This window comes from Tinamus guttatus, unplaced genomic scaffold (genome assembly GCF_059628265.1).
Source record: "Tinamus guttatus ecotype Peru unplaced genomic scaffold, ASM5962826v1 Tinamus_guttatus_pri_ptg000307l, whole genome shotgun sequence".
Taxonomy (NCBI): domain Eukaryota; kingdom Metazoa; phylum Chordata; class Aves; order Tinamiformes; family Tinamidae; genus Tinamus; species Tinamus guttatus.
In genome coordinates, this window is record NW_028288841.1 from 2,334,879 (window position 1) to 2,347,151 (window position 12,273).

Below are 12,273 nucleotides of genomic sequence, written 5' to 3' on the forward strand. Positions count from 1 at the left end.
AAAATGATTTGAATGTAAAACGTTTTTGTCATGCAAAATGATTTTCATAGACTTTTGGGGGGCATTCAACCTCTGCGATTTTAGCATTTTGACACAAAGTTCAACTGGAAAGCCCCCCTAAATAGACTGCTTTGCATCTGCAGGCCATGTGAATAATGAAGATTTATTTTTTGGGTTTTCTTACCTAGTAATCATGGCAGCAGGGGGGAAAATGCCACGTGTAGCATGTTGTCTGTGATCTTTACCTTTAATGCACTGCAGTGCATAGGGACTCCAAGACTGAAACCAGGGTATTTGGTTGGACTTTGCAAGAAACCTCAGGATAGATAGACCCAAGACAAAAAAAGAATGGGGGAAATGGGGAGAAGTCATTCCTGCAACACAAAAAAAGAAGCAAAAGGGATGTCCAAAGGCTGGAGCGACTGATTGATGAACTGCATTTGGGTTTGCTGACTCATGCAGATCTACTGAGCTAGCTCCAACTCCTGCATTTTCAATGCATATTCTAGGGAACATTAAGGAGGCCTTATTAAAACTTATTTCCTTATTTCTCCTATAAAAATCGTATCTGATGCCGGGTCTGTAGAAAAAAATGCCCGCAAATAGTTTCATTAACCCCAAATTTGATGCCCACAGGTTTCCTTACCTGTCCTTAAGCACACAGCAGTGAGCACTACGTGATTCTCAAGGACTTCAAGTTAAAACATTGCACTTGACTGCCAGGAGCAAATCTATGTGTTTGCTTTAAGACTTGCCATAAAGGCTGGTTTGGATGAACTGGCTAAAGAGACCTCATGCTGCATGCCAGCACTGCCTTGGTTCTAGGTTCACAGAATGATGATTAAGAACAACATTGGGAGAAAAAGTTATGGCCCTTGTAGCTAAGCTGTTTGTACCTCTTACCTTGAGCTGCTGTTCATGGCATTATAACCAAGCTAACTAGAATACGAAGGGCAAGATCTCGAATTGATGATTTTGTAAAATACTGCTGTCCTAACGACAGGAAAACACAAACAACTTACCTGGCCTGGCCTGTGAACCTAGCAAAAACAACAGTCTTATACTGAATTAATGTTACTCCCCACCTGTTTCTTTATCCTGTTAAAATCAAGGGTAAGAGTGACTCCCTTTTGCCCAGGCTTTTTTTGTCCACTTGTAATTTTTAAAAAGTGACACATGAGAGATTACCTGGTGTGAAGTCAGGACAAGTGTCCAGAGATGGTCCCAGAAAATTTGTTGGCTCTTTGCAGCCTTTTAACTCTTAAGTAACACCCCAGCTTTCAGGCAGGTTCTGTTGCAAGTGCAGATGTATCCGAGAAGCACCAGTGAAGCTGTCTGCATTCACAGTGACTGAACACTCAACCACTTCTTTGAGACAGGAGGCTATGAAAAGAAAAATAGCAAAACATTTTAAATCGTCCTTGCCACAAATACAGGGAAGATGGTCCTAATCACTAAATGATGCTAACAAGAAAGTAGTTAGATCTGCAAATCATATACAAGCTATGATCTGATTTTTGAAGGGTAAAACGATGATTTCACTGAACTTTTAAACTGATTATGGCATGAGCAAAAACAGGCATGAATCCTTCTAGGAGACACAGGCTGAGACAGGGTAAGTGAATTATGTCAACACAGTATCTGTCTTCCTGTGGATTTCAGTGCTACTCTTACTCAAATCAATTTGTGATGATATGTTTGTACCTGCCAAGGAAGCCAGATACACAATCTGATCTTATGCCAAGCCACTATTAACAACTGCATTTTCAATTGATTCTAGGATATTCATTAACTGGCACCCATAATTACTAATAATTTAGAGACACATCATTTTAAATCCCTTGCCAGTTGTAACCTGAGCTCACTTTATGACATTCAAATGCATCGTTCTTCAAAATTCACCAAGTAATCAACTTGCAAATGATTACAGTGGAATAGCACGGGACATAATCAAGTAAGAAGTTAGAACAAGTATCACCAGGAATTTCTTCAGAACACTTTTGCTATGCTTTATAACCATCTCCAGAGAAGCAACGTTACTGCTGAACATCCTGCTGTGGGGCTGCACACATCAGCACTGCAGAAATGCAGGGGCTGGTGCTATGACTGCACATCAGGTCAATGGATTTTTAGAACAGTAAAGCTTGGCATCTTTGCATATATGATATTTTGTTCATTTTAATATTCACTATTTTCAGAGGCTACACGTGGACTGGTTTATCTCCATATTCTTTTTCCATGCAAGCAAGGTTATCATACATGCAACAGTAAAAAAACAAAAAAACAAAAAACAAAAAACAATCATTGCCATTCATATGTTGAATAGATCCAATACAGCAATGCAGGAATTTTAAATCTCTCAGTTGGAAGTTTGGGACTCTCATGGAAAAATGTAGGCAAGAGAGATGGTTAAATCACATATTTTATTAAGACTTCTAACAGAAAAAATAATAAAAACACAGAAGAATCTATTCTGAGCACAACATACGAGTTATACACATTTCTTCTTGCCTTATTGCAAATGTATACAAGGTTCAAATTTTGGAGTGCTGAAGCCACTTTTACCACTTCTCCTCCTTACTCCCATGTTAAATTACATCAGTAAAATGAGAGCTATGGGAATACTCAGGCCTTGCACACGAACCCTGTTGTGGTGTGGATTCACAGACTGCCCATGCACACCTCTTGAAACGCACTGCTCTGCACACTCTGTTATCCAACTCCCGCTGTAGGCAGTAGGAGAGAATTACTGGAAGAGGAGGAAAATGTTGCTTTTTCTGATGACTAAAGCAAGAGGGAGGTCATGAAATACCTTTAAACAACACATTTTACATCTTAAATACAACGTATCTGTGATAAGATGGCTTGGAATCAATTAAAGTATACAGTAAGCAAGGTAAAAAACAGATTTGAGTCATGTCATCATTTACAGATGAACACTGCAAAAGCTCTTTGACTTAATTTGTTCTCATACAGAACCTTTGAATATTGGAAATAAATTAGACAAACAAATAAATGTCTTAACCACAAGGAACATTTGTTATGTGATTTTCCACTGCACTACAACTTAATACAAAACTATAAAAATAAGACACATTATTTACAAACTATATTTGTTTACAAAACTATTGGTTAATTCAAGTTTTAAATTACATGATAAATTAAACAGCTCTGTCACACTTTACAAACAGTTAAAAGGCAAACATATTCTGAATACAAAATAATATCCTCCTGCTTTGGCTATGCCAGTTCATAGTACTTCCCAGTGTCTGGATCAAAGTAACAGTTCAGACATGGATCATACAAAAGAGTCAAGACTTCCTCATCTTCTTCAGCATTGCAGTCCTCATCACCTATGTGAATTATGAAAAGTAAAAATAAATCACACTTTTATTCTCTTAGACAATAACACAGAACCCTTCTGTCAGGTGTGACAGAATTTTTCTTTCAAGTGTACAGTATTTCAACTTCTAAATTACTACCTTCAAAGATAACAGGAATTCACATTCTGAAGATTTGTATTTAGTTGAAGTGAAATTATGGCATTCAGTGTTTGCTTAAAAACTGGGTTTTACAGATTCCAATGGAACAATAGTTCTCTAGAAGCATTTTTACTTATAATGGATCAAAGTATTCCTAAGGTGTATTTTTCTCGATCAACTGCTTAATCGAAAATGTTTCAATATGAGCACAGACGATCTGTTCTTAGTATCTGTAAAATGAAACTGCATATTATTAAAATATTCTGCACGAAAAATCCTGAAGTTAAAGAGCACAATAATCTTTATTTGAAGACTTTCTTGCTTATCATGTTTACCTCATATCAATTGTATTCATGATTGTTTACTGTGTCATTTCTATAACATTTTCATTATTCTAAGTTGTATAGGCATTACAAGTAGTTTATTCGGTGTATTTCATTAATTGCCCCTAGGCAGATAGAAGAAACAGTATGACAAATAACCAACTTGCAGCGAAGTCAGTACTGCTGCCAGTATTGAAAGAAGACAAAACAAACAAACAAAATCAAACCAAAACGAAAAGTAGAGCATTATTCTCAGATGTTTTTAGCTGGAAATCAGGTTTGATTCACACACTAAGTATGGCACTTCCAAGCAGGTGGATATCATAGTGAAAATAGCTTTATGGCATCAGAATTTCATGATGGTTTGATTGTAGAGAAAAAAAATATACCAGAGTATTTCCACATATATGAAAATTAAGACCAGAATGTGAAAACAGATCTCTCAGTTCAAGTTTGATACTGCCCTCAGGTACACTGGAGGTAATACACAGTGAGTAGATTCCTATTTTACATGATGGAAGTTTTCCCATGGATTTCACTCAGTCAATTTATCCACTGAGGAACAGGATAAAATTCCATATATGAAAATTGGCAGGGTTTCATGACAGTAAAAGGAAATAATATCCTTCAACAACTAGTAAAAAAAAAAAAAATCAGTCTTATTGCAGGCAAATAGCAAATCCCCATATGACTATATAACAACTTCTTGATTTTTGGATATTCTGTTATTTTTGAACCATTGGTGAAATTTTGCAATTTACAAGTCTCTCATTAACTGTTTTTATGACAGAAGAATAGTTAGGAACTCTATCTGCCTCTGCTTTACTTGCTACTTTACTTGCATACAAAAGTGACAAAACCAAGTGGCTAGTACTTTTAATAAAACATTCCCATTACTTTCAAACATTGTTGTTTACCTGTTTCTTGACAGTCAATTTGTAAATTAACTGTTAGAGTAAATTTCACACAGTTTTAATGTCTGAAACGTGATATGCCATCTAAATATCCAGTGTAGGTAAATCTGTACAAAAGAGCTTTAAATATCAACTAGGAAAACATACTATTAGACAATAAAGTCTAAATCTAGTTTGTCTAAAACTACATAAAATGCAAGAATGTTTTCAGGATGTGGAAACCAACTGTTAGACTAAAATGCATGAATAAAGACAGATTCATTTTGCCAATGCTTTATACACTGAAGCTCCTTTTTAAGCATGCCTTTCATATGTAAGTTACATAACCTTTTGATAGGAAACAATTCATGATTGGACACTCTTTGCATCTTGCATTTCATCATGAATGTTTGTCCTGTCCTCAAGCCCTCGGTGCAAACTGAAGGTTTTGTGTGCGCCAGTGCTGCATAATAAGCAATGGCTTGTTATCCTAAAAGCAGCCGTTTCACAACTCTCCAAATCTGGTTACAGTCAGGATGCCACAACAATATATAGGTTATACTATCTAGAGACCACGAACCAGGCTGGTGCACGCTGAAGAAGTGTGCAACTTATTGAATACATACAAAGCGTGCACCTTAGTGTTCCAGAAGTGATTTGATTTTCATTTTCTCAGCAGTATTAACAAATGCAGTCAAAAACAAAGTATTTGTTAATGCAACCAACAGTAAAACAACAAATCCGATCTGCTGTGCTCCTGCTGTTTGGATTTCATCAGGCCTGGGAAGCTAACTAAGGTTAGCTGGGATGCTTGGAGTGGACAGCTCCCAGGAACGTTAAAGCAGTGCAGAAAGAAGGGGTAGAACTGAACGTCTTCCTCCACGCTCAGCAGATCACAGCAGATAAGCATGGAATTCTTGCCTCATTCCCTCACACACTCCTACATATTCATCTGAAACCATTCTGTTATTTCCATTGTATCCTTCTCTTTTCATTATTTTTTGTTCTATTGTCTGTGCTTCTCTTTAAAATCTTACTTTATGCTGTTTTATTTCCTAAGCTTAAATCTCCTTCCCTCAGCCTCAGCACTAGGAATAAGAAGTTCTTCAGACTCATTAGGGGTCTATCTGCTTCCCTGTATACCTCAAATTCTTGCTAAATCAGAACAGATTGCATCCAAGACTAGCTGGATTTATACCTTTATAGTAACAGCTCCCTGCATGTTATTTCATGTGAAAGTGAACTTCTCTTTCTAGCTAAACCTTCTTTTTAAAGCAAGGCTGCTTCTTGTAGCAAAATATTCCATAATGCCTTCCAAAGCACTTCCAGATGTTACCACAAATTTCCAATGGCAGTCTGGATATTTAGTTTTATGAGAATTTTTTTTTTAAAAGTATTTTGTCAAATTCCTGTGTTAAAACTCCACTTCTGCATTATTGACTTAATATTCTGCATTATAAGGCTAAATTAAAGCATAGCAGCTGTGTAAAGGAACATCTTTCTACTTTCAAATCGTATATTCTAGGCAACCTGGCCATAGGTAGGAATTATGTTTCCATGGCAGAAGTAACTCATAAACTTTCTAAGGAAATTTCTAGAGCTTTTTATGGGCCTGAAGCTGCTTAGTATTGCATGAAACAGTTATGAAAAAAATGTGCCCTTTGGCAGTTTAATTTGAATACCACTGTGAAAGCAAAATCAAAGCTTTTCTTCTTAAAATATCTGTAAAATATCTTATCTTCTTAAAATATCTTTCTGTAACTGCTAAGGCTGGAGCATCATTGATTTTAAATAAAAGTTATCCACAAATCTGTGATACGCATTATAGAGGGATGAGTATTTTTTTCTTCTACTGAGCTGAAAGGGACTGAAGGTAGTTAGTACCTCTGTGTATTGTCATATTAAAGGAAATACTGTCCCACTGAAATTAGAGGAGCTCCAGTTGTTATAGAGGAAGGATTCTGTTCTGCATGTCTTAAATTGAATATCAAAGAATGGAGTCACGTAGCAGCTTTTTTAAACTCTTAAATAACTGTGTTATCTGGGTTATGTTAACACTAACTGTTTGCACAATCTGAAGACCTGAAATAAATAGGCTCCCTTTTCACAGAAGTAGATTTTCACTGTATTCTAGGTTTTAATACCAGAAAATGGCTTGTGGTAAAGTTCATCTTAAGATATATGGGTCGTATTCTGACCCCGAAGAAGGTAAATTAATCTGCAGTGGATCAACTGTTGGCAGAAAGCAGACTGAAAAGAACATTGTGAGAATCCTCTTCGAGAAGACCCTTGAACATTGAACCACGATGCTCAAATCTATGTTGTAATGATGTGCTGCAAAGTTACCAGATGAATGTTGTTCCCAGATGTACTCCCAGGAAGAAAACTATTCAGCTTTGTAATTCTTAAGTCTGTCTTATGTAATATTATTCTGTAAGGGAGATAAAATCTCTAGAATTTTATTTTACGATTGTGCATTTGTCATTTACTGCAAAAACTTTCTTTTGTATGAAAGATGCCATGTAGAATGAATTTGAGCATTCAATCAGTTGATCAACTCTGGAATTTAAGAGTAAGTAATAACTCATTTCTTTCATCACACAAACATAAATCACCTCTGTGAAATGATTAAGAAAATAACATTCCATGGTTATTCTGAAGTGCCAGAGACATATCACAGAATAAGACTTTTTTAGCATCTCTTTAAAAAATAATACTGCAAAACATTTAGTTGCCATGTTCTCATTGTTTGGTAAGGTTTTTCTTTAATCCAAGAGATCTAGAAATATGAATATAGTTTAAGGTTGGACAGGCACAATCTCATCTAGTCTGTATATTACAGGGCACTGTATTTCCCCAAATCTCCATTTCAAGTGAGAAATTTGTGTTTGAATAGATTGTACCTGTTAAAATATGGAAGCAAAATATGCAACTTGTGTGCACAGTTCAAGGACATTATTTTTCACAGACTGTAAATAGTCAGAAAGGGAGGTTTGCAGTTTGAGTTTGCAGTTTGCTTGAGGATGCTGTAAATTGCACAGGTAAGCCACTTTACCAATCATACCTCACCTTCCCAGGGCTGCTAAGATTATGGTGATTTTTCCCTGCTATTTTAATAAGGAAAAGGTGTCTATCAGTTTGGACAAAAACCCACAAGCACTGCAGGATGTGGAGGGAAGGCTCTGTGACTCTCATTTTCTTCAACTTCTTGGCGTAATGAAGCTCAATCCCCTCAAGCAGCATGGCAATTTTGGGGAGTATTTGGAGATAAAACAAGCAAAGATCTTGAAGAGTTTCTTTACAAAGTTAACAAAATCACGACTATGATACATATACGTGAATCAGAATATAGTTTGATTCAAGAAAAGTGCAAGAATAAAAAGCCAAAATAAAAAGCTAACAGTAATTAGAGACTTTTTGTTCTCCACATGTGTTAGCGTTATATCATGTAAAATATTTCGTGATAAAGGAAAATGCATTTAAGAACTATTCACGAGATATAGACATTTCAGCACGACTAACTGGAGAAATCCAACAAACTTCCAAGTACACTTCTTGTTGGCTTTCTGAGGATAATCACCCAATTTTTAAATTTATGGAAATTCCAGCCTTACTGCAGCAGCCCTTAGATTTCATAATACTAACACTAAAACATTCTCAGAGATTTATCACAAATTTATATCCAACATGTCTTTGACTCAAGGATTACTGTCCAATTCACTTTGGCTCACTTAGAACATTTAACACAGCATATTATTTGATTCCTTAAAGCAAGGTCCTCTTCTGACAGCAAAATTCTATTTTGCTGTCATAAACAATTACAAATACACATCTGTGAAAAGATTCATAATTTGAGGGGCATAATCTATTTTAGAGAGTACATCACAGAGACATCTTCATCCCTTGGGCAGCCAAAATATGCTGCTCAGATTTATGAGATTTCACACTTTATGCCTTAGACTTGAAGAAAAAAGTAGGTATTTGCCTTATTTCCCAACACAGCATATGAGAAAAAAGGGCCGTCATTTGTTCTGTTCTGTTGCTTTGTTCTATTCTGTTGCCGCTGACTTTCTAGTTACACAGCTACATTTTTTACCACTCTCCAAGCAATTACCACAATAAACAAAAACTTAGAACATTTTTGGTGGTGACTCAACAGTCTAATCAGAAAATCACGAAATTTCATGAAAGGCTAAATCTGAAGTTCCCTTTGTAAGAGGAGTTCCACTTAAATAAATGAAATTGTTCGGAATAGGAATCATTTCATGGACACAGTCTTTCTTTCATAGGTTTGCCATCTTCACTACCACCAACTCCTTATTTTAAAAGAGGAAGATGCATTTTTAAATAAGTTAATCCATACTGAACCAGAAATCAGGAAACTGCCACTGTGTAAGTTATCCTTCTAGCAGGATGGAAAACTCTGTTAGCATGAACTGAGAAGAGTGAAAAAGAGAACCTTGCCATCAAAACGTGGAAGTGCAGAAAATATCTACAAGGCAGCACCAACACTGGAGAAACAGCGTTTAGAGACATCTCAATAGAGACGTCCGCACTTTCTACACAGGTCTCACCTTCATAGATTCCTACCTGGAATACTCTGTTTTGCTGAAGATTGCTCTTCTAGATGTTGGCTTGCAGGAACGATGGGGGGACTGAACACATTCAACCAGTCTCTGAAAAACAAAAATCAAAACAAGGTCACTTCCATTTCTGCCACTTTGGGCCATAGCTTGTGCCACAGCTGACACAAGGACATCGTGCATGCGGATTTGTGCTGGGGTCACAAAGACTAGCCAGAGCTGTGAAAGTAAATTCTGTATCCATCGATTCCTCTAGAAAGGATGAATTTTCCCAAAGCTTGGAAGATTAATTAACTTGGTTTCTTTACATTGCCAGACTGTATGAACAGCTTGAGATACAGCCTACTTCCAGCACAAAGCAGGTAACATACTTCTACTTCCTGAAAAGACTTATGATCTCATATAAGATTTTTTTCCTGACTGAGAAACCCAGCAAGGCTAAGTCATGTCCTATAACCAGTCTTTCCCACTTTGATTTTTTTTTGTGATGTTGGTGGATTTGTTATTGATTCCACATAATCTGCTGCTGGTATGTACACCGAATCTGGGGTGAATCAGGGGACACCCACCTATCTGTTTTCAGGCAAAATGGAAAAAACTAATTTTCTGCCTCAGGAAACAGAACTGCTGGTGTAGAAATTCAGCAAGTAGAAGAGCAGATTTAAAGGGAGAAATATTGAATTTTCCATCATTTCAATATATAAAAAACATACTTTTTTTTTTTTTTAAAGTACTGCCATAGTATTTTCACATATACGGCCAACATCAACTTTACTGCTCCTCTGCTAATGCCAGTGAGAACTGGAACAACTGATCTGCACAGCAATATGTTTGCTTAGATATTTCATTATTAGCTCTCCCTGTCACTTGGTGCATTTGCATGCCCTAAAGAAAGCCAAAGATTCATTTAGAGCAAAGCTCCGAAAGTTTTCAAGGATGACAGCCAGGTTATGTGCATTATGATACCAAGTGGCATGGCAAAATATATTTCTATTTCTGCTACTTGCATGTGGCTTGTGCCACCTCATGATCGGTCCACACGAAGTCAAACACTAGGGTCTCATAGCCCAGAACTGTTGTCCCTTACCCAATTCCCCACAATTGCAGAGGACCCCCGTGTCACACAGGTAACCTCTTGGAAAAACTCCAGGGCTATTTCAAGATACAGTGATGTAAGCCCAAGGGAAAGAGAGCGCTTGCTGGTAGATGGAAAAACCTTAATTAGAGCAACAAATGTAGTTAGAAAAAGTAAATAGCCTTTGGAGCACATATGCCATTCTACAAGTCTGACGCAAAAAAAGAGTTTAAAGATGTGTTTTTCATATAAAATATGTATCATTTCTAAAAGAAAAGCCAGTTGATATGTGGAGAGCAGAGAGATATTATTAAGATGGAAAGAAAGATAATGCGGTGATTGCCTCCTATAAAAAAGAAAGAGACAAGTCATTTGGAAAACCTGGAGGGAGGGGATAAGCATGTGTCATTAGGCCAATGTCTCCATTGAATTCATGATTCTATTTACTCTGGAAATTTATGAATTTTAGTTTCTAATCTTGTCTCTGGACGGTATTTCCTCCTGAAAGGTCAATTCTGAGAAATCAGGAATGGGATAATCTGTGAGTAGTACTCTGATTTTGTCCTTTTTATTTTATCTTTCCAGTGTAGTGTTAAGGAGTTTTCGGCTTCATCTTTACAATTATTTTAAGGCACCTGCCTCACAGGACGAATTGTATTTCATTCTAGCAGATGCATGTGTAAAATTCAGGAACTTTGATGGTTCTAATGAGGTAGAAGATTGTGTATTTATGACAGAGGCAGCAGAAATGGGTCTGTACTTTTAATTTTTTAAAGCAAACAGTGTCTAGATTCAGTTCATGCTCTTTTTCTCAATGTCCAAGGAAAATTAGTAGTTTTGCTCTTCAAAACCCTTCCACCAAAAAGAAACACTAGATACTCATTGTTGACTAAATATTACTTCAAAGTTGAAGTATTCTACACAATGCACACAATTCAAAATATGCAGGACTTCCACATGTTCGTAACAATGTCCAAATCAAGCTTTCCCCAAAATCTCATAAACAAACCTTGTATGTGTGGAAATCTTCTTGGCCAAATTGTATCTGAGAATAAATATTTGCAGTTGATTAATAAACCTTTGAAAAGTGACTTTACTGTGGTAATGCTGATAGATGGTTTACTCTAGCAGCCAAGACACTTTTGGCATAACGAAATTTGCAATCTGCTTTTTGGAAGCATCTAAGATGGTATGTCTGTGTGAGACGAGAATGAGTACATCAATTGAAAAAGTATCCTAAAAAACCTTTTAGACCTTGCACGAAAATACAGAACCCAGCATGGAAACAACTGGCTATTAACTTTAGGAGAAAAAAAAATCTGCAGTCTGTGTTCCAATTTAACGTTTTCTTATATTGACTGAAAAAGAGTGTTTTTGGAGTGAGCTTCTGAAAGAAGCTAGTTTATCTCCTCAAAACAGAAAAACTAATCAAGCATTTTGATTAATTAAAGACACTATTTATGCTACTGATGCCTCAAGCTGTAATCAATATAATCAACCTGCGAGAAGTTATCTAGAGCTTTCCTGATACCAATGCTGAATGCCAAGTATTCCCTTTGACATTGTGAGTTGCACTGTGTGAAGGTGCAGAACGGACAGCTTCCATACACATTTGAGGCAAGCTTTATCTTTAATGCTTTCAATGAAATTCTTAATTATTCTGCAAGCTATTGTCCACACCAAGATACAATAAAATATATGTGATACAATCTTGCCACATCACGGTCTTTTAAAAAAAATAGTTTCAGGAAATGCTGCATGTTGAAAGATCACAATAGCTGAACTGTGGTAGAAAGTAAAACCAGTGCTTCGGAGTCCTGCAAACAGGCAGTTTTTTAGTTTTATGGCAGCATGTTAAATTTTGCAGAAAATGGCATCCATAATAAAACAGTGATGCTTTATTAACTAGCACATGAA

At 36.5% G+C, this 12,273-nt stretch overlaps 1 protein-coding gene across 1 annotated transcript in view; it reads right to left on the minus strand.

Annotated features, from left to right (window-relative positions):
- Positions 1-3,179: 3,179 nt before the first annotated feature.
- CFAP20DC (CFAP20 domain containing) overlaps positions 3,180-12,273 on the minus strand; it is a 55,145-nt gene continuing 46,051 nt past the window's right edge. The window contains exons 15-16 of the mRNA XM_088528255.1: positions 9,289-9,374; positions 3,180-3,353 (exon numbers count right to left, since the gene is read on the minus strand). Of these exons, the coding sequence (XP_088384381.1) occupies positions 3,241-3,353; positions 9,289-9,374 (199 nt within the window). The 3' untranslated portion in view covers positions 3,180-3,240. The remainder of the gene's footprint in view (positions 3,354-9,288; positions 9,375-12,273) is intronic.